The sequence below is a fragment of the Tursiops truncatus genome, chromosome 8, assembly GCF_011762595.2.
Source record: "Tursiops truncatus isolate mTurTru1 chromosome 8, mTurTru1.mat.Y, whole genome shotgun sequence".
In the NCBI taxonomy this organism is placed as follows: domain Eukaryota; kingdom Metazoa; phylum Chordata; class Mammalia; order Artiodactyla; family Delphinidae; genus Tursiops; species Tursiops truncatus.
This window is the reverse complement of record NC_047041.1, coordinates 55883382-55909864: the sequence shown is the minus strand read 5'-3', so window position 1 is coordinate 55909864 and position 26483 is coordinate 55883382. Positions and strand designations below refer to the sequence as shown.

The following is a 26483-nucleotide window of genomic DNA, read 5'->3' as shown; positions in this document are numbered from 1 at the left end:
CCTCACAGAGGGGACTTCAGAAGCCCAGAGGAGATCTTAGGAAAGAGTGAGAAGCAGGAGGAAGGTGGGAGGGGACCAGAGGCAGCTCACTGCATTTTTTTTTGGCTGCGTTGGGTCTTTGTTGCTGTGTGCGGGCTTTCTCTGGCGAGTGGGGGCTACTCTTCATTGCGGTGCATGGGCTCTAGGCACGTGGGCTTCAGTAGTTGTGGCTCGCGGGCTCAGTAGTTGTGGCTCGCGGGCTCTAGAGCGCAAGCTCAGTGGTTGTGGTGCACGGGCTTAGTTGCTCCGTGGCATGTGGGATCTTCCCGGACCAGGGATCGAACCTGTGTCGCATGCATTGGCAGGCGGATTCTTACCCACTGAACCACCAGGGAAGTCCCGTGGCTCACTCTTCTTCATCCCTCCAAGATTTCAGTTCCCCGGATCTAACTCCTCAGTTCCAGATCTCAGAGGCCCCCCTGGAGGCCCACAGGCACCTCCCGCTCCACAAAGCCCAACTGGAGCTCACCACGTCCTTCTTCCGGTTCCTGCTTCGTATCTTTCTAGCTGGAAGTGAGCGCCTCCCCTCAGAGTCACTCTGGACCCATCTCATGGGCTCGTGGTTATTTCTGGACATTTCTGCCCCTTCCTAAATGGCATGCTCACTCTGAGTCAGGATCTAGGAAAAGAGGTAGCCCGTCCTTTCCTCCAAGGCCCAGGTGTTCCTGGGAGGGAGAGGCTCTCTCTTGGTCAGCTCTGTGCCACCCCTGCGCCCGCTAGGCCCTCAGAAAGAGCAGGCATCAGCCACATGTATTCAGCGCCATGCGTGCCACCGACAGTAAGCAAGAGAGCCAAGGCTCTGGAACGTATGAAGCCTCTTTGCTTTGGGCCCAGTCCTGCGTGGGGCACCAGGGACATGGAGATGGAAAGTCAGTTCTGGCCTGCACGGAGCTCCCAGACCAGGCAGGGCTGGGGTCAGGGAGCCAGATGGAAATGGACAATGAGATGTTAGGACTGTGGCAGGGGAGCCTGAGGGTGCTGGGGGAGCCTGAGAAGTCTTGTGTAGGTGGGGAGGAGAACCAAGGAAGGGTCCAAAAGAGAGAGAAAGGGAGGAGTGAAGGGGTAAAGCAGAGAAGAGGCAGACATGCCGGGAGGGCCTGAGATGTGTCACGTGGCAGAAGCTGAGGGTGACAGTCCCATGAGAGCAGCTGGGAGACCTCAGCTGGGGCCAAGTCACGCAGAGCCTTAATGCCGGGTGGGGGAGTTTGGATCACCCTGGGAGCGATGGAAGTGGTGGGAAGGGCTTTAAATTGGGAGAAATATCACTGGATCAGAGTTTTAAAATGAGCTCACTGAAGAGGAGGAGAGGGTGAGACCGAAGGCAGAGCCAGCCAGAGGGCCGGAGCTGTGGCCTGTGCTGGTTGAGTGCACGTCTGCAGAGCTAAGATCCTGGACCCTCCACCTATTAAGTGGGAGACCTTGGGTGAGTTACTTAACCTCTTCGTACCTCAGTTTTCCCAACTGCAAAATGGGATCATAACAGTACCTAACGTCACAGGGCTGCTGTGAGGGTTAAATGAGTTAATACAGTCTAGACCGCGAGAACAGTGCTGGGCACACAGCGAGTTCTCAGTGTTAGCTACTAGAACAATTATAATCACGATGCAGGAGAGGGAAGATGTGTTCGGGTTCTTCCTCTGCTGCTGCGGCCTCCAGCCTCCCCGCTCCTCCCTAGGCCCCCAAGGAGGCAGCCCTTACCTTGTGCAGCCAGTGCAGGTTCATCTGCTGCCCCACGGCAATGTGACATAGTGCCAGGACCTGAACAGGGGGCCCACAGGGCTAGAGTCAGGCACCAGGTGTGACCTGAAGGTTTCTGCCCGTTCCCCAGACACCCTGCTCCCCACTGCTCTCTGGGCCCAGCTCAGCCAGTCAGCAAACCTCCCTGAAGGCGATGGGAATGCCCAGCCCTGCCCAACCCAGCCCAAGCCTGGCCTCCTCCCAGATTATTCCAGGCCTCCAGGCTCCTTCTCCTCTAGGATTTTTCCCTCAAGAGGTCACTGGGCCCTGCTTCACTTGGACTGCCTAATTAATGTTTTGGGAGTTCCAGGCTCCGGGATTCTGAAGCAGACTTCAGCCTTGTCCCCCAGGATGCCCCAGTCCAGCCTGGGGACTAACCTGAGTCTGAGGGAGTTCCTGGAAGAGGAAGTCTGCAGTGGGGCCTACCAGCGGGATGCTCCACGGGGGCGGGGGAGAACATGCCAGGAGGGGGCAAAGCGAGAGGACCTCCCCGCTTGAAGGAACCAAGCCCCAGCAGCCAGGAGAAAAGCCAGCTGCCCTCCTCAGACCAGGGCGGGCCCCTCCGTCAGCCCAGCGCAGGCCAGGTCTCCCTTCCCCTGGGCTCAGGGCCACCTGCCCTCTGAGACAGCCCCACGTACCTGGAGGCCTGCGACGTAAGTGAAGGCGGCTGCTGTGGTCATGAGGATGGGCACGGACCAGTCGCTCCAGTAGCCCGTGCGGTTGTAGAGGTACCTGCCAGGAGGAGAAGGGGCAAGGGTCACACCTCCACCAGGGAGCCAGGACGCTCCCTCGGGCCGGCCAGCTCTCAGCTCTCATGAGCCTGCCCACTCAGTGAGGAGGTCATTGTCTCCCTGGTCATAGGTCAGCCTCTGGATGGCTCATGGGGGACACCTGGGCATGCCAAGAAGCATAAACAAGAAGACAGTTCCCCTTGATTCTACTGCACAGAAGTAACCATCACTGAAACTTTGCTGACTCCCTCCAGCGGGTTCCCCCCTCTGCTTATATATATATATATTTTTTTTAAGAAGGCTGCTATTTTATAAATGTTTGTTTATTTATTTATTTATTTATGGCTGCATTGTGTCTTCGTTGCTGCACGCAGGCTTTCTCTAGTTGCGGCGAGCAGGGGCTACTCTTCATTGTGGTGCGCAGCTTCTCATTGCGGTGGCTTCTCTTGTTGCGGAGCACGGGCTCTAGACACACGGGCTTCAGTAGCTGTGTCACGCAGGCTCGGTAGTTGTGGCTCGCGTGCTCTAGAGCGCAGGCTCAGTGGTTGTGGCGCACGGGCTTAGTTGCTCCGCGGCATGTGGGATCTTCCCGGACCAGGGCTCGAACGCGTGTCCCCTGCATTGGCAGGCGGATGCTTCACCACTGCGCCACCAGGGAAGCCCCGCCCCCCAACCCCGCTTATATATTTGTGTAAACAGCAAAGCCGGGACCCCGCTGCGTACAGCACAGCAGTCAGAGTTCAGGCGTTGGAGGGAGGCACACGCAGATTCAAATCCCCTGGCTTGCAGGACTCTGTGGAGGTGACAGGCTCCCCTGAATCTAAGATGCCATTGATTGTGACATTCATCTCAATTTCAACGTTAACATGTGAAAAGATGAGGTCTTAGGATTGATAAAATGTAATACCTGACTTCCCTGAGCCTTAGTTTCCTCACCTACAGGATGGGGATAACAAAGTGCCCTTCATAGTGTTTCCTGAGGATGAAGTGAGGTGAGGAACATGGTAAGTACTCAATTCTCTGCTTCTAATTAACACAAGCATTTACTGAAGTCACTAAAATCCTGAGGAAATGTGAGGTTTTTAATAGTCACGTGGTCTCCTATGGAATTAATGTACCATATGAAGCCAACTTCCTACTAACGACAATTAATAGTTTCCAATTATTCACTATCATAAATTAAGTTTTTTTTTTTTGCACATACCTTTCTGTATTATTAATTATTTCCTCAGGATAGACTCCTACAAATAGGATTACAGGGCCAAAGGGAATGAACTTTTTAAGGTTCCTGATAGATGCTGCTTAGTTGCTCTCCAGAAAGACTGAACCACCCATATCCTCCCTGTACAATTGGGGAAACTGAGGCTCAGAGAAGGCAGCAACTGGCACACGTCATCAGAGAAACTGAGCCGGCGCCAGGCAGCTTCAGGCTTGCTGCCATCTTGGGCCTGGGCAGGGGGCTGGGAGGGGACACCAGGAGGACACTATGGGGCATCTGCCCTCCCCTGGCCCTCACCCTCAGATCCCAGTGGAAAATCTGTTGGGGAAACTGAGGGCCAAAGAAGGGCAGGCCCCGGCCCTGGCGACTACTCCTGCAAAGTGTTCTGGCTCCACTTGTCTCTCCCTTTTGGCAGGGAGCCCCCACTGGACGGCAACAGCCCAGATGGTCCCTTCCTGGCTTTCCCTGTCTAGCCCTGACCACCTCGGTCTCAGTCACCTTCTCTTCTTCATGAGCTATCCCCGGAGACTCTCTAGACCCTGAGGACCAGGCCAGGGGCTCCTGAATCCCAGCACCGACTCCAAGAAACTGAGGTGACAGGGTGAGGGAGCTGCAGGTCCTCAGGCCATCCCTAAGCCCCAGGCAGCCCTTCCCTCTGCAGCCTCTTCGACAGGGCAGGCATCCGTCCTCTGCTTGAGCTGCCCAGTGACAGGGAGCTCACTCTCTGCAGAGTGGGGTATCTCCGTGGACAGCATGATACAGTCAGGAAGGTTCAAGTCCCTGTCCCAGATCTGACTGCATCTTGCTGTGTGACGTTGGAAAGGCTGTTTAACCTCTCTGAGCCTCAGTCTCCTCGACTGTCCCCAGTATGTGTATTTGGCACCAAATGGTTGTGTGGCCCTGGGTGAGTCCTACCCCTCTCTGGGCCTTAGCTTCTCCTTCTGTACATGCTGGGGGTAGACCATCACCTGGGCAGCACACCTGCAGTTCAGCAGAAGTGTCCAGGGTCTACAGTCGAGGGCCAACAGAGAATGTTCCCTTTTGCCCACAGCAGTGCCTGTGCTTTGGATACCTGAAGGATGAGTAATTGATTTATGGCATTTAATAAAGGCCAGGGGTCACCTCTGGGACTCGGCTGGGGCTCCGGCTCATCTTGCTGGGCTGCAGCGGGACGGCAGCCGGTCCTTTATTGAGCTCATTAGTGGCAGAAGCACAGCCTAGTGCCATGCAGAGGGGAGTGGATGCTCAGGCTCCGTGAACCGCATCTTAGGACCATCACAAAATCCTAGAACCACAGCCCTTCAGAAACCCAGAGTCCAGAAATCCTAAATGCTAACACAATGGCCACCAGCTGGAGATGCGGCCTCCCAGGAAGCAGCCCTCAGGTTTAGGTGAGCTTGGAGCCCTCCCATTTCCATCATCTTATTTCATCCTCAAGAAGACCTGATGAGGTCAGTTACTGAGGACTCACACTTATGTGCCCATGGTCACACTGAGCTGAACTTCTTTCTTTTTGATTGATTTATTTTAAATTTATTTATTTATTTATTTTTGGCTGCGTTGGGTCTTCGTTGCTGCACGCGGGCTTTCTCTGGTTGTAGCGAGCGGGGGCTATTGCTTCATTGTGGTGCGTGGGCTTCTCACTGTGGTGGCTTCTCTTGTTGCGGAGCACGGGCTGTAGGCGTGCGGGCTTCAGTAGTTGTGGGACGCAGGCTCAGTAGTCACGGCTCGCAGGTTCGAGAGCGCAGGCTCAGTAGTGGTGGCGCACGGGCTTAGTTGCTCCGTGGCATGTGGGATCTTCCCGGACCAGGGCTCGAACCCGTGTCCCCTGCATTGGCAGGCGGACTCTCAACCACTGCGCCACCAGGGAAGCCCCTGAACTTCTAACCAAAAGGAAAAGGCAGCACTGGATGGACAGGGAGCATTGGCTGCCAAGCCCCAACTCTGCCCCCAACTGGTTGTGTGAACTTGGGCCTCAGTTTCCACACCTGTCAATGGGGGAGTTCCCACTAGAACCGAGGGAACGTCCCCTCCTCTGTGCCTTTCACTGTTTAACAAAGGCAGACAATGGGGGAGCGGGGGTGGGGGTGAGGAAGAAACAGGTGCCCTCGTGCACCCGGGTACCAGCCTCAGCTCTGCCCTTGGACCCGAGGCTGCTGTCCACAAAGGACCCTGATCTTCCCTAGAACTACCTACCAGCCCTGCCCAAGGCCCTGCTCAGGGAGTTAGGAGGCCTGGGGTCTGGGGCCACCTTCTCTGCTGAGGCCTTGGTCTCTTTGGGCCTTGGAGTCCTTGTCTACAAAGGGGTCAGAGGTCCCAGCCCCCAGCTGAGCTCTGCCCCCATGTTACATTCGGATTTTCATGACAGCAGCGCTGAGGGAGGAGGTCTCAGCTCCTCGCTAAGCCTCTGTTCTCTCCAGAGGACTGTGTCCCCCAAGGCTATACAGAGATTTGGTGGCCAGTGGTGGCAGAGCCCTGAGGACCAGCCCGGGAGAGAGACTCAAACCCAAGCCCCGTCCCGTCTCAGCCGCCGGATGACCAGGCCCCGGGCCCCCGCCCCCTGATACCCACTCACCAGTTGAATTCATCGTAGTCGTTGTGGACTTCCCACCAGAAGTACAGCCAGGTGAGCGTGAGGCCGAAGGTCAAGGTGAGAAGCAGAAACCACAGGCGCTCCCACTGGAGGGGCCAAACGAGGAAAGGGGTCAAGTGGGGCAGGGATGGCCCCAGGCCACATCCACCCAGCATGCTCCCACCCCTCCCCCATTGTAGCCCCGCTGCCAGGCAGGGATCACTGCCCTCTTCACACGGGTGGGGACCTGAGGCTCAGAGAGGGATGTGACCTATCCAACATCACTGAGCCCCAAGTCACAAAACAGTGGGGAGCCAGAGCTGGGCCCCTTGTGCTGCAGCCTGAGGCCCTTCCAGTGTGCACCAGTCTCCAGGAGCAAAGGCCATATCTGCCTAGGCCTTCACACTGGGAGGGTGATCCGCAGTCTGAGGGTCACATTCCTCACCTCCTTCCCTCCTCACACACGCCTGCAAAGTAGGTGTTCTTCCTCACCTCTGCCCCCTGCTACACTGAGGCCCAGAGAGGTGAAGTGACTTGCCCAAGTCACACAGCAAGTTAGAAGAGGATTAAAGAGCAGTGCCCCAGCCTCTAGAGTTGAAGGAATGCGGTGTTCTACAACCCCCAGCAGGGGTGGCCCCTCTCTCCTGGCGGGGGGCGGGGGGCTGCTGCCGCCAGCCACCTCTGCTGCTTCCCGAGAGGCCTGCAGGCACTTCCGCTGGGCCCTTGGGCTCATCCCTGCTTTCATCCGTCCCCTTATCTCAGAAGCACAACAAGCTTGGAACATCCTGCTCTCTGGGAAACTGCTGAGATCATCAGTACAAACAACAGCCCTTGAGGGGAAGTCAGTGCAGGAGACAACCAAGACCACCCTCCACCTTGAGGGGCTGGAGGGCTGCAGGGCTTGGAGCAGCTCAGCATCTCTCACCCAGCCACTTCCCGGGCCCCTTGCCGGGCTCCCCGCAGCTGTCCGGGCTTCTTTGATCCTTCCTGCACCGGACAGCCAGCTTGGAGCTGCGGTTCTAATCCCGATGGCTCCATCTAGAAAGCAGCCCCACTCTGGTCCACAGGGCAACCCTCCTGCTCCCTGAGGCCTGCCCCTCCCAGCAGGGTGGACCCCATCTCCTCAGAGCTTCCATAACTGTTGCCCCCGTGTCGGTTAAGGCACAGACCCTGCCGTTCTAGAACTGTCCTTCTACATGTCGGCCCCCCCCTGCTACACTGTAAGCACCTTGAAGATCTGGGTGGCCTTCATATTCCCAGGGTAGGTGGCAACTTAGGGAAGATTCGATAGTGAGATGGCAGGTGAGCAAAGATCCTCTCTCCTACTCTGGCATGAGTATGCCCACCCAGGAGAGACTTCACCGGGGCTTACCACCCTACCTCCACAGAGGAGCCCTTGGTCTTCTGTGAACCCCGAGCCAGCAGCGGTGAGTGGCCATCTGTCCACAGAGATCACTCTGCCTCAGCAGGTGCAAGGCCTCTGGCCAGAGGACAAGGTTCTGAGAAGGGCCCGGGTGAGGGGTAAGCCTCTGCCTATGATGGGTCCTGTCCCAGGCCAGCAGCATGGAGTCCCATGGGACCAGGGAAATAGCTGCAGGGACAGTGGCAGGTAGAGAACCCGCCACAGGTGCCGGAGGGTGGGGAATGTCCTAGGGTGATGTGTGATGCAGGACCCAGGGGCAATTCTGACAGGTGGCCAGAAAGACCGCAGGTGTCGGGAGGGCCCACAGCACACAGGGGTCCTGTGAACTAAGGGCCATGGTCCTCACTTGGCTGGATCCTAAGAGTGGGGCAGGGAGGACGGGGCAAGAATGAGGGGCTGCCGCCCCTCCCTACCCCTGGGAACCGCAACAAAGAACTAGGGACCCCATTATTGGAGCCAGGCATGAGCCGGGGCTGGGGGCCACCCAGGGATGAAAGTCCTGGGAGCTGAAAGCCAGAGGTCCCACGGCCACAGGGAGCCTGTACATGGGGATAAAGAGGCCCCATCCACAGTAGGGATGGAGGGGGCAGGTCACTCTAAGAACAATCAGAGGAAAAAACTGAATGGCAGGGGCTGGAAGAAAGGGGAGGGAAGGCCAGGAACTGGGGGAGGAAGTGGCCTGGGGAGCAGCTCCACTGACAAAGAGGCTCCAAATGGCACTAATGGTCCTTGTCAGGGCGTGTTACAGGAGAGGGGCCTGAGCCAGCTCCGCCCCCCAACAAGCCTGCCTGGCCCTGCTCCAGAGATGCAGGCTGTGAGGCCACGGCCATGCTGGCAGGGATGGGGGAGCCACTGGCCCTCCATCACCTCCCACAGTCTGTACAATGCCTGGGTATTTATCCCCAACTCAGAGCAAACAAAGACACCAAGACTCAGAGAAGGCCCACCACATATGGCTGAGCAACGAGTGCCGCTCACATCACGGTCACCAGCGATGTCCTTATTCGTCATGACAGTTTTCGAGCAGATAACAGTCGAGATCCCTGGGGAAGGGGCGCTCTTTGCTAATTTGTCAGAGGCTCAATATGGATGAGTGGAGGTGAGCCAGAGATTGAGCAACGTATACAAGGTGACCAAGTCGGGGAGAAGTGGAGGGGGGCGTTGAGCACAGGTGCCCCGGCAGGAGGCGATCCTCTGCTGCCCCCTTGGGAACCAGCCCCGCACAGCTCTCGCAAAACCCGCCCTTGCCCTCTGGGACCCAGGCGTGTTAATCCCAGACCCAGTTCGGCCTCCTGAGAGTCCTTTATCCTCTCTTGCTGGAGTCCACACCCTAGGCCAAGCCTTCTTCTCCTTCAGGAAGCTCTCCCATCCCTCCAGCTCCCAAGACGTCCTTTTCTTTTTTCTTTTCTTTCTTTTTTTTTTTTTTTGGCCATGCCACGTGGCATGTGGGATCTTAGTTCCCCTACCAGGGATCGAACCCATGCCCGCTGCAGTGGAAGTATGGCGGGGAAGTAGAAGTCTTAACCACTGGACCACCAGGGAAGTCCCAGGACCTCCCTCTCTTAACTGCTTCTGCACAGACTCTTGGTACCCATCAACTTGACTGTCAATCACATTCTGAATTGTGGAGGTGGAAAGAGCCCAGGCTCAAGAGGGAGACAGACCTGGCTCTGCCACTGGGTGAGTTACTTAACCCCTCTGAGCCTCAGTTTCCTCACCTATAAAATGGGAATAACACCCCCTACTGTGGAGGGCTGATGTTCAATGAGGTGATATACATCAAGCGGCACACAGTAGGTGCACACTGACGGACAGTTCACTGGGCTGTGGACTCCTTCAGGGCAGGGATGGCTGAGGTATCTCTGTGCACCCTGGGCCCACATCCCTCGGATCACAAGGAGGTGCTCAGACATGGTGTGAGGAACAGAAGGTGTGGACATGGTGGGGATGCAGGGAGGTCTCGGGGCCACCAGTGGACAAGGACATCACCCAACCCCAGATTTATCCTCAGGCGAAGCCTGGGGTCCCCAGGGAACCAAGGGAAGGAGCTCCCATTGTGACACCACAGCCCCTTCCTTCCAGTCTTGCAGCTGCCTGGGAGCAGGATGATGGTCAAGGCGCAAGGAAGAAGGGCTGAGAGCAGCTGGGGAAGGGGACGGGCCCTGGCTGCGGGTGGGGCAGGGGGCTCCATCCCTGTTACAGGGGTGACTGTGGCGGAGAATCCCAGGGCCCGGCCCCATCCCGTCTCCTCCCACTCTTGCCCCCATCCTCCAGGAAGACGAGACCCTCCACCCCACACAGGCAACCGTATGCCAGTTTCTCCTGCCCACCGTCTCCCGTTGGCTGTCACGTCTTCTCCTCACCCCTCTTGTCTCTGTCCCACCCCCAGCCTTCTGCATTTAGAGGAGAATGTGTGTGTGGAGAGAGAGCCTATTAGCAGCTGGGGCTCACGGGGTCACAGAGCGCTGCAGCCACAAAGCCCAGCCCCGCACAGGACGTGTGCTGCCTGCTGTGGGCCCCTGCCCACCCCAGACCGCGGCCCTGGGCCAGAACGCACACAGACACTGCTCACACTGCTGGGGTCCCCCCGGGGCCTGGAGCACCTCCCCTGGGTCCCCCGAATTGACCCTGGAGACTGAAATCCGCGTCAGGACGGCCCCTGAGCGCGAGCCGCCTCCCTGCCCTTGGTGCCCCCATGACCTCAGGTTCACTGGCGGAGGCAGAGCTGTCTCGCTGGACTCCTGTTCCCTGCCTGTCCTCCGGGGCAGAGACCGCCTCTGCGTCCTCCAGGACAGGAGCTTGCCCTGCTTCTGCTCCCACAGCTCCAGAGATGGGCACTCCCCCTGTGGGTGCTGCCGGGCCCTCCTCTGGGCTGAAAATGCTTCCCTCTGAGACAGCAGCCGGATAGAGGCAGGCTGCGTTTGGGAGTCCAGGAATGCTGGGTGTGACTGGCCACCTACTAAACGGGTGACCTTGGAGAAGACATTGCTTTATCCTCCCTGAGTGCCGGCTTCCTGCTCTGTAAAATGGGGACGGCAGTGTTGGACAGAAGTATCTGGCAACGGCAGGGTGTCAGAAGTTGTCCTTGCCTCCATCCCCGCCTGAGGTGCAGCTGATTTCTGCCTCCTCGGCTGCCACCCTGCAGCTGGTTCTCTGACACCACAGAGAACAAGTCCGGCAAAAGGGCAAGAACACGGGTCAAATGACCAGGGCGTGGGGGGAATACAATCAAGGGCTGGATTTTCATTCCCCGCCCTCTACCACTAGCCGCATGGCTGCGGGCCAATCACTCGGGACCTCAAGCCTCAGCTTCCTCCTCTGTTCCTGCGGATGACATCACCTCTACCTCACAGGAGGACTGCCAGGCTCAAATGGGATTACAGATGTAAGCCGTAGTTGCCAAATCCATGATCGTTCCTATAATTATCATTTCGTGTCTGACAGTCCTTTAATTATGTGAAGACATTTATCAAGTCTTCCCCGCCCCCTGCTCTACATCACATATCCCCAGCTGATGAAGACAGCCAAGTGGATCGCCCCCTCCCAGCCCAGCGTCGGTGCCATGGTCAGGGGGGATGCAGAGGTCAGGCCCAGCTCTGCAGGCTGCAGTCCTAGGAGCCGGCAAGGTTGAAGGAAGAAGATCCCACATCGCTGGCCACGGAGGACAGAGCCCTGTGTGAGCACTTCGCAGAGTTGGGGGTGGGGCAGTCCTAAGAGCCCTCTACCTGCTGCTTCACATCTTGCCCTCTCCACAGCTCTGCAAAGCAGACGGAATAGTCGGAGGAAACTAGGGCTCAGAGAGGGGAAGTGAGCTGCCCAGGGTCACAAAGGGCAAACGTAATGATGGAGCCAGAATTCACACCCAGCTCTGGGTGCCTCCAGCTTCAACCATCCCAAAGCAACAAGAAGCAAGACATGTAATTATCCTTGTCTGACAGAGGAGGAAACTGGCTCAGAGAGGCAAGGCCTTGCCCAAGGTCACACAGCAAGTCACAGGCAGAGCCAGGGCGGGAACCTTGGAGTTTCAGAGTTAGAAAAGATTTCAGAGATCATCTTGCCTCATCCTCTAAAGGTCCAATTAAGAACTGGAGAAACTGAGACCCAAAGACAGGGAATGGCCTGGAAGGATGGACACAGGATTAATACCAGGTAAATTAGTACAGAAAGGATGGAGAATTCAACAGATGGTACTGGGACATCTGGACATCCATTTGGTAAAAAAATATATAATTAGACCCCTACTTCATACCCCACACCAAACTCAATTCCAGCATCTCCCCTCCACACCCGCGCCACCACTCTCTTCCAGTCATTCCACACACGTGCTGAGCCCTGGACACTGGGAGACGGATCAGGCTTGGACTCTCCTCTGAGCAACCTGCACAGAAGACTGACCAGCCAGCAGGCAACGCCAGTCGTAGAAACGAGTGTGGCGAATGGGGCACGCAAGGGCTGTCGAGGAGCACACTGCCAGTTACGGGGGAAGGGATGGTCTGCAGGGCTCTCTGGAGGCAGCAAAGCTGAAAGGAATGGGCTTGCTGGAATGGGCTTACCTGACAAGGTAAGGGCAGAGGGAGGGAGTGGAAGGTGGTGCAAAGGCACAGAGCCTGGCAGCTTTCGTTTGGGCCACTGGCTTCTTAGGGGTTTATAAACGCTTTCTCTAGGTAAGAGTAGTAACTTTCATATAGATTGTCTACTTTTTCTTATTTTATCAGTTGACTTTAATTTTGTTTTTCATGCTTTTTGTTTAAAACATTTACATTTTTACGCGGTCAGATCTACCCCTTTTTCCTTTATGGGTCTTTGCCTTTGGTATCGTGTTTAGGGCAGGTGGCCCACGATTATAGATTTAATTCATATTTACACTGATAATTTCTCTTTGTTTACACTCGAATCTGTAATCCACCTACCTATCTATAGCTCCATATGTGTGTATACGTGTATGGAGAGAGGTTTCAAAGCCTTTCCTCTAAAGCATGAAGATTAGAATTTCTTTGCCTTTACATCTTTCCGAGTTATTTGAATTTTCTCAACAAATGTGTGCTTCCTAAACAGAAAAAAAAGCTTAAAAAAAGAAAAAAATACATTTCGTCCATCTGGAATTTCTTTTGATTTGAGGTAAGAGACAGGGATCTAATTTTACTTGCACCAGATGGATACTTCAGCTGTCCCTGTACGGTCTGTGATATTTGCAATGATTTCCGTGATTGTCTACCACATAGCACGCTCTCAGATGTGTGTGGGCTGTTTCTAGGTTTTCTAGTCTGTCCCAAGGCAGCCCTTCCCCGCGTGCCGGCTCCGCCTGGCACGGCTCCTTCCACGTGGCTGAGCTCAGCTCCCTGTGCCACTCCTGGGGTCCCGGCTCTGCTTTGAGGCCCCAGAGTCCAGCTGTGCCCCCAGCACCACACAGCCTTGCAGAGACTGGAGAGCGATCGAGGGGTGCCTCCCCGCCTAGTCTGTCCACCTGCAGGCTGCACCTCGGGCACACCGGCTCCTCTAATCGTCCTCCTGTTTCATCCTCGCCAAGTTCCTAACGGGGAGACTGGTGAATGTCAGCTGGGAACGGTGTGTGGAGCTCCCTGAAGAGAGAGCTGGGCAGCCCTGGCGGGATTACTCTGGCTCTGACCCAGGAGATTTGGGGGAGGAGGCAGCCTAGGGAGGTTTGAGATGGATCTCAGCATTAGGGCCGAGTAGGGAAAAGGATTAAAATCCCCAGCCCCCAGCCAGCTCCTGACAGCCTAAGAGGCTGGATTTATTTTTCTGGGCTACAGGGAGCTGGGCAATTAGGCCTCTGTCTGCCCTTGCTTCTGCCAGGGTGCACTCAGAGTGGCTCATTAGGCAGGAGAATGAAGCCAGGCTCAGCCTGGAGCACCCCGTCCTTCCCCGAGCATCCTGTGGCTTGCGTCAGCCCTTGGGGAGACGTGAGCAGAAGAGCTGGGGGCCCTTAGGAGGGATTATCCCAGCGCCCTGCAGGGGGCCCGGCCAAGGCCACAGGGTGGTGAGTGGCCACAGCCTCTTGCTGACGCCCATCACCTCCTGCCCCATACATGCTCCCTAAGCAGACACGCAAGGTGGTCACAGAGGGCATGAACAAGTGCTTATTCGTCTTCCCGGGAGCGTGGCCTGACCACGCCCGGCCCCCTCAGTGCCGTTCAGAGAGGAGGAGGTGGGGTGCGGGGGTTCCCGAAAGCCAGCGACGGCCTGGCTTTATTACAGCAATAAATCCTTAGCTCCCTGTGCTGCAACAACTTCTGCCAGCCTCTCCTCTCTCGCATGGATGCAATAATATCATCTCCCATTTTCTTATCCTCATGGCAAACCTGCAAGGTTTATAGGATAAAATGGCTCTTATCATCGCCAGTTTAGAAGTGGGAGAATTGAAGCTCAGAGGGCTCCTCTCTGACCTGCTGGGTCCCTCTCCCGCAAAGCACCAGAGAAGGGAACAGCCATCCCTTTGAAAGTGTGTAGGGAGGACACGTTTTCCCCAAGTTGGAACAGTGGTCTGTCCTGTTCAGGACGTGAGACACGTTGGTATCTGTTATCTAACTGGACCCTTGGGGCGTGGGTTTGTACCTCCACCTCACCCACAGCAAGCTGAGGCCCAGAAAGGGTCTGGCCTTGTCTAAGGCCACACACTAAGTCACTGGAGGAGGCAGGGTAGAGTTCAGGCCGCAGCTCCCTTAGCCAGGAATGGCCAGGTGCGTCTGGCTGACTCCAGTCACACCCTGGAGCCCATTCCAAAGGCTGCTTCCTCCAGGGAGCCCACCTTGGTTCCTGAGTGAGATCCACTCTTCCCTGCCCCATAGCCCTGCCACAGGCCCACGTGCTATCGATAGGACAAGAACGTGGGGAGCCAGCTGGGAAACTCACCCCCTCCTCCTCCCACTGGCAGAGCCTGACCCCACCTCCAAGGGTGGCCTGGGAGGTCCCTCGGCTGAGTCAGCACCCCTCCCTGTCAGCCACAGCCAGGGGCACTGGAATGCACATGCGCCCCTACTCTCCGGACCACCCAATGTTCCTTGGGGTGCTCACCCGGGAGCTCATCGCGGGTCCAGCCTCCCCACCCTCACTGGCTTCCTCACTTGCTCTTCAAGTCACCCGCTCGGTCCTCCTCCCACTCCTTGCCTGAGGTCCTCCTCTGAGCCAGGCCCTGGCTTCAGCACACTCACGGTCCAGCGGGAGAAACAGGAAGTCAGGACCCACATGGGCAGCCCAGGCCTGAGATGCTGCGGGAGCCCAGGGGAAGGGGAGAGGCAGGGAAGGAGGCCTGACTCTTTTGTCTGAAGGGGACACTTCTTAGAGGAATAGAGATCTGCGATGAGCCTTGAGAGGCAGAGACAAGAGAGAAGGCATTCCAGGCGGAAGGGACAGCGGAGCGAAGGGCAGTGCTGTGAACGGGTGAGGCAGGTTATCCCGGGATGGCTGTGTGGAGGGTGAAGGGTGACGGATTGAGGGTGAAGTGCTGATGGATTTCCCAGCAGCAGGTGTCTTCCTGCCGTGGTGGGAGGTGCTCCCATCGAAAGAGGTAGGCAATGGTGGGGTGGGGGGGTGTATTTTGTCTGTGTTGCACCCGCCCCCACTGCGCTATTCCTGGACACTCCTGAGACCGCGCGGCCTCTCACACACCCCCTGGGCACAGCATGGTTTCCCGACTCCAGGAATGGCCTCATCCAGCCAGGTGGAAATCTTGGGATGACGGGAGGCATCATCAAAATTCTCTTCTGCAGCCAGTCTGCTGAATGCACCGTCTAGGCGTCTCTAGAATCCCTCCCTTTGCTACTTCTTTGCAGACCCCTCCCCCTAGTTGAGGCCTCAGCCTTTCTTGTCTAGCTCCCTGCCATCCCCGCCTCCACTCAAGGCCCCTCAGCGCATTCTCCGTGATTGAACCAGAGTGGTCCTTGCACAGACCGAGTCCGACTGGGCTCCCACCTCCCAGGATGGAGTGCAGGCTCCCCAGCACAGCCTCTGGCTCAGGTCCCCTTGGCCACACGCTCTCCCTCCTAACACCTGAGCTGCACTGGGCCAAATTGCTTTCAGTTCCCAAACACAAGACACTCTTGTAACATGCAGCTCCCCGACCTTCCCCACTCTGGCATGACATGATGCGCTAACTCTCTCTGACACCAGCTCAGGCAAGCTTTGCTGCCTGCGGTGTCCCTGGGCCCCGGCAGTGATCACCCTGGGTGGTCTGGAGGTCTGTTCTGATCTGCTCCCCACCCACTTAGGAGCCCTTCAAGGGAGGGAGGAACCAGGTTTGATATACCTTTGACCGCTGGACTCAGGGCAGGTATCAGGACAGGTTTGTTGATTGAGTAAGTAACCAACACATCCCAGGCAAGACTGTTTGGTGTGGAACGGGGGAGAGGGCACGGGACTGGGGGTGCAAGCAGACGCAGTGCAAGCCGTGCCTTCAACTCCTAGGCTTGAATAAATCACTTCCTCTTCCTGGAGCCCCGTCCATAAGACAGAGGGGGTCAAAGGAAGCTTAAAACACCCTTCAAAAGGCAAACATACCATAGAAGTGCGAGAGAGTTGACTGTCTCCTTCAACGTCTCGGGCTGGAAGTTCCTCCAGGCATCTGACCTATATCCCTCCTGCTACAAAGAAGCTGGTTTTGACACTGTGCTGCCTCCCACAAATGCAGAGTCTTCAGGGCCCCCTGTGGGGATGGCCTGAGAGCCGCCTTCTGTCCTGCCCCATCCTTAATTGGCAATATTAGAGTAATGAGTCACAGACAACAACCAATTAATTATCCCCAGTTATAAAAAGCTTTTGCTTCCGCTTCCTAGCTGTGGAGCGAGCCAGCCTTCTGCTGCCAGGCTCCTCCACTTCCTCGGTGTTGGGGGGCAGGAGAGGACGTCATTTCATCCCTCTGGTCCTCAGTTTCCTGTTTCCTTATTTGTCAAGTGTGTGTCCTGGGGGGAGGGGACAGTGTGAGCAGAGGGTTGGAGGAGATGGGAATGTGAGGGGCGGGGAGGGGCAGGAAGGAAGGAGGCCAACCTGGATGGAGAGCAGCGGGGCGGGGGCTCCTTCCCAGGCTCCCTGCACCCCTCTTCCCTCCCCAGGATCCCCGTCCAGTACCTCGGGGCCAGCTCTTAACCAGTGAAGCACTGAGGGTGCCTAGCCTGGCATTCAAGCCATTCCCCAACTTGTCCCAAATGCTCCCGGTCCCTGCTCTTCTCTCTGTCAGGCAACTTCCCAAGTCCTCCTCCCCATCCTGCCTTTCTTCTTTAAACACACCCAGACTTGGGGCTTCCCTGGTGGCTCAGCGGTTAAGAATCTGCCTGCCAATGATGGGGACACAGGTTCGATACCTGGTCCAGGAAGACCTCACATGCCGCGGAGCAACTAAGCCCGTGCGCCACAACTACTGAGCCCACGTGCCACAACTACTGAAGCCCGCACACCTAGAGCCCATGTTCCGCAACAAGAGAAGCCACCACAACGAGAAGCCCGTGCACCACAACGAAGAGTAGCCCCAGCTCGCCGCAACGAGAGAAAGCCCGCGCGCAGCAACGAAGACCCAATGCCACCCCCAAAATTAATTAATTTAAATAAATAAATAAATAAACACACCCAGACTTAAAACCCGCCTGTCTTCCTGGCAGCCTCCAACTTCCTGACGCTCTTGCTGCAAATCTATCACGGATGGGGCTTCAAGCCTTGATTTCCCCATCCATAAACAGGGCATAACAATTAAATATGCCCCAACAGGGTGTTAGAACAATCAACAGGGCAATGCCTGTAAGCCATAAGCTCCCCGCATACAATAGGTGCTCAATAAACATTAACTGTTACTCTCACACTTTGTTCCCAGCCTGAGGATGAGTGCTTCTGTGACTCACCACCTGTGTGTCACCTCACTGCACAGAAGAGGCCCAGAGGGGTTCAGCTTCACTGAAGAACTTGACCCTAGGCTTCCCTGACTTGGGAGACACAAGAGGCTCCCCCAAGAGGTCCTGAGCGGAGGCAGTGCCTGGTGGGGGCATGGGGGGTGGAGGGGTAAGGGGATGCCCAAAGGAGGAGGGGAAGGTGGGGATGAGGAAAGGCACAGGCCCAAAGCTGGGCCCGCTCCCCCTGGCCGAGGCCTCTCCAGGCCCGAGGGGCTCTCCTTTCACTCCCCAACCTGCGCTCCCAGAGCTCACTCTGGGCCTCTATTTGTTCAGCAAAATTTACAGAGCAGCTTCTCTGCACCAGCCCTGACTTTGAGACACCAGATTGCTGTTGCTTTCACTGTGTCAGGCCAGGAGCCCAGCCCCCATCACGGTTCTGGCCCAGCTGTCTGGGGAGGGACTGGGGAGAGAAAAGAGAAGAGAGGAGAGCCAGGGAGAGAAGGGTGAGCCCGCGGAGGCTGGAACCCAGGAAGTGGGAGAGGAAGCGGGAGTGGAGCTGAGTTAAGGGCCGGGGTGGGCCGCCCGCTCACCCTCAGCTGCGAGGTGCGGGTTGCCTGAGGTGAGCTCAGCCCTTTCTGCAGAGGCCCTGCCACCCAGAGTTGCTGCAAAACCCTCTCTCCTCTCCCAGCCTCTCCCAGGCTGTGGCCTGCAGCCTCCGGCCATTGCCCCATACCTGGCACCTCAGGCCTTGGCATTTGCAGAGCCTATGCCGCTTGGGCCCCCAGTCAACTCAAAACTGGCCTCAACCCACCACTTCCTCTAGCCTGGGCCCTGGGCGGGCCACAGCCAAGACCCATCACTTCCTGACTCCACAGCCTGGAACTGGCTGGCCCTGGGCCCACCAAGAGGTGTGAGGTGCCCTGGGAGAGAGCCGCCTTCCTCCAGTGTCTCTTCCGACGGCTAAGGGCTTCCTGCTTGGGAGCTCAGCCATCCTTCTCCTCCCTTCCTCAGCCTCAGCAGTCTTCCCATCCCACCCCCACCGAGAGCGCTGGACACCGTGCAGGGCCAGATCCGAGCTCTGCCCCTCTCTAGCTGCGTGACCTTGTCCTGGTCACGGACGTCCTTGGCTTCTGTTTCCGCATGTGAAGCGGTGGCGATGACATCTAGCTCACGGGCTTGGGAGCAACAGGGGTGGCCACGTGTCAGTGCTCAGCTCAGCGCCCGGCACACAGACAGACACCTGGGTGTCAGCAGACCGCGAGCTCCTGCCCTCCCGACACGTGGAGGCCCTGCTGACTTCCTTCCGCTGCCTCAGGGGAGAATGGAGCTCGGAGCACAGCACATGGGACGGACAGGCTGCCCTGGGCAGGTCCCTCCTCTCCCTTGCCTCAGTTGGGCATGTTGCCTCCTGTGTGCTAGAGTGGGTACACGGCAATGACTCAGGCCAGGTACCCACAGGTGGTACCTGCTGCTTACCATTTGGGGGTCATGAGAACAGGCTCCCGACTCAGTCGAGTGCTCTGTCCCTCTGTCCCTACCAGCACAGGCAGAGAGGGAGGGCAGGGAGGTGGACAAGCTCCCCCAACCTCCACATCCAGATGTAGTCTGGTGATGCTTGGCCTCTGACCTCCGCCCCGGCCACTCCAGCCCGTGTTGGGGCTGGCTGAATTTGGAGGCTGGCCTCTTTGTTCAGACAAGCAGGAGGGAGGAGAAAGTTGTTTTCCAGGCAGCAAAGCTTTTAGATAAACACCATTTATCTCTCTCTCTGTTCCCTCCTGAAGGAATTGGGTTCCTTCAGAGAAGAAACTAGATCCAATGGCTGATGGTGCCCCAGGGACGGAAGTGTGGCCTGGGGTTTGGCTTGGGGAGCCGGACACTAAGGGAGGCTTTCTTTATCCAGCTGAGCACCTGCTGACAGCCCTGGCAGGCTTGTGGCTCAGGTGATTGGGCCCTGGTGCCAGGCCATGGCCCTGCCAGCTCCCAGGCTCCAGGATGGCCTGGCCCAGCTCTTCACCCTCCCCTTGAAGAGCCACCCGTCTGCTTACCTGCCCATCAGGATCTGCCAGGAAGCTGAGAACTTCTACTCACCTTGGGGGACCCCACCCTCTTGGAGCAGCCCACACCCCACACTGTCAGAGGGGAGTCAACAACTGGCTACACCCATGTTCCTTGCCCACCTAGTCAGGTAGATTTGGGAATTTCCATAGGCCCATTTTACAGAAGGAGAAACTGAAACCCAGAAAGGGCATTGGCCTGTCCAGAGCCACACAGCAGGGTGTCAAAGCTGAGACCCCTCCCCCAGGCCCTGGGGCTCCCTGGGTCCTTTGGCCGCATCCCAGCACAGCTCACCGGTGTGGTGTCATCGTGAGAGCGCTGGTAGCGCTTCCAGCGGCAGCCGTAGATGCCGGTGAGGCAGGAGAGGCAGAGCTGCGGCTCATAGTACTGCAGGGGCTGGTGTCTCACCATGCTCGCGCCCGCGGCCCTGGCGCCCGGCCCTCAGGAGCCCATGGAGGCCCCCGGCTGGTCCTGGGGGAGGAAACAAAGTACTGTGAGGCAGGGGAGGGGTGGGGACCTGGCCCCAGCACAGCAGGTGTCCCTGTAGTCTAGGTCAGGGAGGGTCAGCCTCTGCTCAGAGCCCTGCCGTGGGTCCTTGTCTCTCTCGGAGTCAGAGGCCCATCCTTGCAAGTCCCCTAGGACAGTCCCCTGCCACCCACCCATGACCTAATCATCCAACAAAAATCCCCATACCTATTAGCAGTCACTCCCCCACTCCCACCCCCCAGCCCCAAGCAACCTAACCTACTTTCTGTCTCCACGGATTTGCCCATTCTGGACACTTCACATAAATGGAATCATATGATATATGGTCTTGTGCGTCTTGCTTTTTTCACTTAATGTTTTCAAGGTTCATCCATGTTATAGCGTGAATCAGTACTGCATTTCTTTTTTTTTTTTTTTTTTTTTTTTTTTTTTATAAATTTATTTATTTATTTATTTTTGGCTGTCTTGGGTCTTCGTTTCTGTGTGAGGGCTTTCTCTACTTGTGGCGAGCGGGGGCCACTCTTCATCACGGTGCACGGGCCTCTCACTGTTGCGGCCTTGTCTTGTTGTGGAGCACAGGCTCCAGTCGCGCAGGCTCAGTAGCTGTGGCGCACGGGCTTAGTTGCTCCACGGCATGTGGGATCTTCCCAGACCACGGCTCAAACCCGTGTCCCCTGCATTGGCAGGCAGATTCTCAACCACTGCGCCACCAGGGAAGCCCTGCATTTCTTATTATGACTGAAAATTATCTGATTGTATAGCTATACCATTTTATCCACTCACCAGTTGGTAGACACTTGGGTTGTTACCCCTTTTTGGTTGTTATGAATAACTCTGCTGTGAACAAGTTTTTGTGGGAATCTATATTTTCATTTCTCTTGAGTAATACTTTGGGATGGGATTGCTGGGTCATACGGTAACTCTATGTTTAACTTTTTGAAGAACTGCCAAAAGCTGTCTTCCAAAGCTGTTGTACAATCTTACTTTCTCCAAGTGTTATCATTATCATCCCCATTTTACAGATGAGAATTCTGAAGCATAGAAATGTTTAGCCATTTGTCAAAGGTCACACAGCAGAGCCTGGCAGTCTGGCTCCTTGTTCTAACCCAGGGGTTGGCAAACTACAACTCACAGCCAAATCCAACCAGCCACATATTGTGTGTGTGTGTGTGTGTGTGTGTGTGTGTGTGTGTGTGCGCGTGCACACATTTAGTTTTATTGTGACAAAGCAACTTGTATAATTTTCAGGTTTAAAACTGAGCATCATCGTCCCTTAGCAGTGAAACAAAAATTGAAAAATAAACAGGAACAAAATTACAATAGTGAATGTCAATTGCAAATAAGATCCTACAGGTTCTGCTGCTTCTCCCATCGAGTGGCAGGGCTCAAGTCATCATTAGGAGAGAATTTTATTTTAAAAGTGTCCTCTTAAACTGCAAGGATGTCCGTTAAACATCACAATTAAACATGCCAAAGGAGAAGCCATGTTGTCAAAATGCCCACTTAACCCACCCAAACGTCTCAAACCCACCTTTGCTGACCTTCTATAACCTCATTTTTTTAAGTTTTTTTTTCTTTTTTTAAACAAGAGAAAGTAGACAGATGCATGTTGGTAAATGCTAACTGTCCACATTCACATAGAGACACAGTGTAATCTCTGAGCCCAATATACAGAGACAGGAGGGAAAAAGCTAGAATTCTATGCACTAATACACAGGGGCCTAGCACCCTCCAGCTTCCAGCAGAGCTAAGGGAGCAGAAGGTTTTTTTTTTTTTTCCCACAGAGCATGGTGGTGTTGATTCCATAAAGGTTTTTTGAGACAGGAAGGGATAAAAATGAATTTGGAACAGAAAGGGGTAGAGATTCTTTTCCCACTGAATTCTGCTCAAGGTATTTCTCCCCAAAATAAGTTGTGAGCCATGGTATAAAGGAGAAATGAGACCTCAAACACAGGGCGACTGAGCACAAGAGGAGGAGAAAAAAGAGAAAAAAAGACTGTAACTTGCTCCCAGGGACTGGAGAAAATTTAAAAAGGAAGGTTGGAATCCATCAGTGTTCCATTAGTCATCTTCCCCTTCATCTTCCTCTCCTCCCTCCCCATCATCATCTTCATCACCTTCATCCTCATCCCCTTCTTCATCAATATCTTCTAATCCTTCTTCCTCTTCATCATCACCATCATCTTCTTCTCCTTCCGCTTCCTCATCATCCATGTCCGGAATCAAGTAGTACTATAATGGATTTGGCCAAAATATCATTTTTTTTTTTTTTTTTTTTTTGCGGTACGCGGGCCTCTCACTGTTGTGGCCTCTCCCGTTGCGGAGCACAGGCTCCGGATGCGCAGGCTCAGCGGCCATGGCTCACGGGCCCAGCCGCTCCGCGGCATGTGGGATCTTCCCGGACCAGGGCACGAACCCATGTCCCCTGCATCGGCAGGCGGACTCTCAACCACTGCGCCACCAGGGAAGCCCCAAATATCATCTTTTTTTTTTTTTTTTTTTTACGGTACGCGGGCCTCTCACTGCCGTGGCCTCTCCCGTTGCGGAGCACAGGCTCCGGACGCGCAGGCTCAGCGGCCATGGCCCACAGGCCCAGCCGCTCCGCGGCATGTGGGATCTTCCCGGACCGGGGCACGAACCCGTGTCCCCTGCATCGGCAGGCGGACTCTCAACCACTGCGCAACCAGGGAAGCCCCAAATATCATCTTTGATGACCTCTCCTAACTCATCTGCACCAGCATCAGAATGGTCAGTAAACCAGGTGAAGAAGCTTTCTGGTTCCTCATGCCGTCTCTTCCTGCTGGCTTTATTCTACGTTTGACTTGAACATTTTGTCAAATCCTTTCCGGATTTCCTTTTGATTTCAGTGGACTTTGAAGGTGGATCACCACTCTCATTCAGATGAAATTCTTTGGAGAGAACTTTATTTTCGAAGGGTTTTCATCCAAATAAAAATCTATTCTGTAACCTGATTTAAGATCTTCAAATTCTGTCACTTCGACTCTCGTCAAATAATGCAGCACCTCTGCAAATAACGCAGTACTCCCCAAGGAGTACAGACACTTGTGGACGGTTAACAAATGCTGTTACCCCAAAATCTGGGATTTTGGCAATCAGTGCCGACCTCTACTGAAAAAATGGTGGGCGGAGTTTGTTATATTTCTGTTCTACTTTCACAATCTCCTCCCTGGCTTGTTCGTTAAGTCCGTCTGTTTCATTCTGCGCTTCATCAATATATTCAATTGCTTCTTGCTGTTCTTTTTCTTCCTTCGGCAAGTTCAGAGAAGCAGACGTTTCCTCTGGCCTGGAGGCAGGAGTCAGTCTCGGTTTCTTCGGTTTCTTTGCTTGGGGTGGAAGTGAAGACTTGTGTTTGGGGGCCATGCTGGGAGAAAAGCCAAGAATCCACCCAAGGGAAGAAGCTCGTACCAGGAGCTCTGAGAACTCCAGCCACGTGTTTTTATACAGCCCACAAGAGGAGAATGGTTTTTACATTTTTTAAGTAGTTGGGGGGAAAAACCAAAACAAAAATATGTTTTGATCCGTGAAAATTATACGTGAGTCAAATTTCAGAGTCTGTAAATAAAGGTTTACTGGACGCAGGCCCACTCACTCATTTATGTATTGTCTATGGCTGCTTTAAGGATAACTGCAGAGTTACGACAGAGACCATATGGCTCAGAAAGCCTAAAATACTTACTGCCCAGCCCTTTATAGGGAAAGTCTACTGACCCTGCAACCACGGGGCCACCATGGCCCCTGAACCGGTATTGTAAGTGCAGCATATGGGTGAGAAGGGAAAGGGTGCTGTGGGCGCTTAACAGGTGCAGGGAGGGTCTGGGCATGCTTCCCAGAGGCAGTGCTGAGCTGAGGCCTGTAGGATGAGCTCCCGTCTCTAACGCCCCAGAGGCCACACCATAGGGGCACCGGGCTTCAGGCCCACCAGCTACTTCCACGTCTGGGCCTTGCTCAGGGCCTCTGCCTAACACCCCCTATCTCCCCCCGCTCTCCAAGCGCTAACCTCAGCACAGGGATGACAGCCTCCTGTCCGAGTGCGGAGGCGCGTTAGGAGCTTGCTGGGCACACTGACCGACCTGGAGCCTCCTAGTTGCTGGGAAGCGTCTGGTGCAGCCTCTGTGCCCGTGGCTCCCTGCGGAGACATGTGGACATGGTGCCGCTGCTGGGGGCTCTCGGAGCCGTGTGGAGCCCAGGGCTTGGGGGACGGTATAGGATGGCGATGCTGCTGCAGTCAGCTTAGCACCCATGGGGTTGGGGAGGTCAGGAGTGGGGTCAGCAGGTAGGGGATCCTCTCAGCTTTACTCCTCTCTAGGAGGAGTGTGTGGGGAATTCCCTGGTGGTCCAGTGGTTAGGACTTGGCGCTTTCACGGCCAAGGGCCTGGGTTCGATCGCTAAGCTGGGAACTAAGATCCCACAAGCTGAACAGTGTGGCCAAAAAAAAAAAAAAAATGGAAGGAGTGTGTGCTCACATATGTACTCCCACATTCACAGCCTTCCAGAGGAGGTAGAAGGCCAGAGTCCACAGCCAGGGACCACGTCTCACCCTGTGAACCCCCAGATGAGGGTCTCTGCTGTCAGGTGGGCCACAACACCTGCCCCTACTTCCCCCAGAAGGGAGGAAGCAGCTAATATGTAGAAAGGGCCCTCGATTCACCCTCCCTTGGCCAATGACTTGCCCTGTAGCCAGAGCCACTCAGGGCTCTTCCCTGAGCCTTGGTTTCAGCTTTTGTCTTGACTTCCAAAAAAGGTCAGATGACTGGGGGCTGGGGGAGGGGCAGCGGTGCCAGGAGGGCACATGGCTGCAGTGACTGAGGCACGGCAGGTGGGCATTCTGCAGGCAGGGGCCCTGCCCTCCCATTCCTTTCCCAGGACCCCCACCCCCACCCCGACTCTGGGACTGATTCCCATGTGTCCTCTGCTCCCCCACCCCCATGAATGAGCACTACAACCCACCCAGGAATGGAATTTCCATTTCAAATCTGGAAAAGAGGGAAGTAGAGCTGCCTGCACCAGGCCTCCAGCCGGGGACTCAGCTGACTGTGGCTCTTGGAACTATTTCCCTCCCCCCACATCCCCACCATGAATTTTCACACTATTCAGAACTGCAGGGGCATCTTTGAGAGGCAAACCTCTTTTCTTTCCTCTGCATGTTCTCCTGGGGCCATCAAGATAGCCAGCGGCTCCTTGCTGTCTCCAGGGGGGTCACCCAGACCCATCATGGGCACAGTGACCGCCTCATCACCCCCAGCCTGCCTCTAACATCCCTCAAGACCCTTTTCTCAGCACACCCTTGGCCACTGCCAGGGCAGTGGCCCAGTCTCACCTCTCCCCTGGATGGGGAATCCCTGCGGTGGGCCTTGCCCTGCCAATCCAAGGTCTCACCTGCAGTCAGAGGGAGTTTTTAGCAGACAAATGACCAGGATCTGGCTCCTCTAGCCTCAGCACTCCAGAACCTGCTGTCCCTTCATCTGGCTAACACCTCCTGACCCTTCGAGTCTCCGCTCAGATGTTACCTCCTCTGGGGAGCCTCCCCTGAGCCCCAGGTTTGGTTAGAGGGCTCCCGGCATCCCTCCTTCTTCCTGGGCAGCCTGTGGGAGCACCACTGACATGCCTGCTCCCCCAGGGGATAGCCTGAGTTACTCCGACTTCCCCAGTGGCCAGCACGGGGTAGCAAGGAGGGGCAGCCCTGGGGGTGTCCTGGACCACACTTCCGAGAAGGCTCGGATGTTCCCGCTGCCCAGACCCTGAGCGGTCAGGACAAGCCCCCAGAGACCAGATTCTCCCCAGCTGCCCCCTCCTGCCAGGGCTAATGGCATCACTTGCATCAGTTAACTTCTCCAAGCCACCTCCCAGAGCTGCTGATATCAGCCAGGTTCCAAAGAAATCCTCAGCCTGGACCCCCCGCTGGCTCTGGGACAAGAGAAAGCCTTCACCTCTTAGCCTGATGCTTGAGGGCCCTCCTCAGCCCAAAGTCTCATTTTCTGTCTGAATTCCTGGTCCCTGCCCCGAACTTCCACAGCCTCCTGTTTGCACAGGGAAGGGGCTTCAGGAGGGAGTCAGGAGGGAGACGGAGTGCAGGTCCGCTGTGGAGTGGGCGAAGGATGCAGGGGGTGGGCATACACCTCCAGGGGCCTCGCCCATCCTTACACCCTGGGAACGCACCTCACCCACTTCCCGGCTCCTCATCCCTCCCCTGACTGGCAGGGTGCCCGGCCCTCACTGCCCCCAGACCCCGCTGCCTCAGGCCCCAGGCCTGCTCTCTTTCTTGAGAGTGGAAAGAGTCTCAGGCCAGGTGTCAGTGCCTGGATCGCAGCCTGGTCTCCTTCAACTGACTTGCTGTGTGTGACCTTGGAGACTTGTTTTACCTCTCTGA

General features: G+C 55.8%; 1 protein-coding gene and 1 pseudogene across 8 annotated transcripts in view; both read right to left on the bottom strand.

Moving 5' to 3' along the window:
• The window catches only part of GDPD5 (glycerophosphodiester phosphodiesterase domain containing 5), a 90685-nt gene that overhangs the window by 23689 nt on the left and 40513 nt on the right, over positions 1-26483 (bottom strand). For 3 of the 8 annotated variants that reach the window (XM_073808441.1, XM_033862262.2, XM_033862256.2), the window contains exons 3-6: positions 19904-20080; positions 6302-6405; positions 2415-2508; positions 1738-1797 (exon numbers count right to left, since the gene is read on the bottom strand). In XM_073808441.1, the coding sequence (XP_073664542.1) occupies positions 1738-1797; positions 2415-2508; positions 6302-6405; positions 19904-20020 (375 nt within the window). In that variant the 5' untranslated portion in view covers positions 20021-20080. Of the gene's footprint in view, positions 1-1737; positions 1798-2414; positions 2509-6301; positions 6406-16235; positions 17488-19903; positions 20081-26483 lie in introns of those variants that run through there. The other 5 variants (XM_073808443.1, XM_033862260.2, XM_033862263.2 and 2 more) reach the window with 3 other exon arrangements.
• LOC109551966 (protein SET-like) lies at positions 20494-24972 on the bottom strand (annotated as a pseudogene).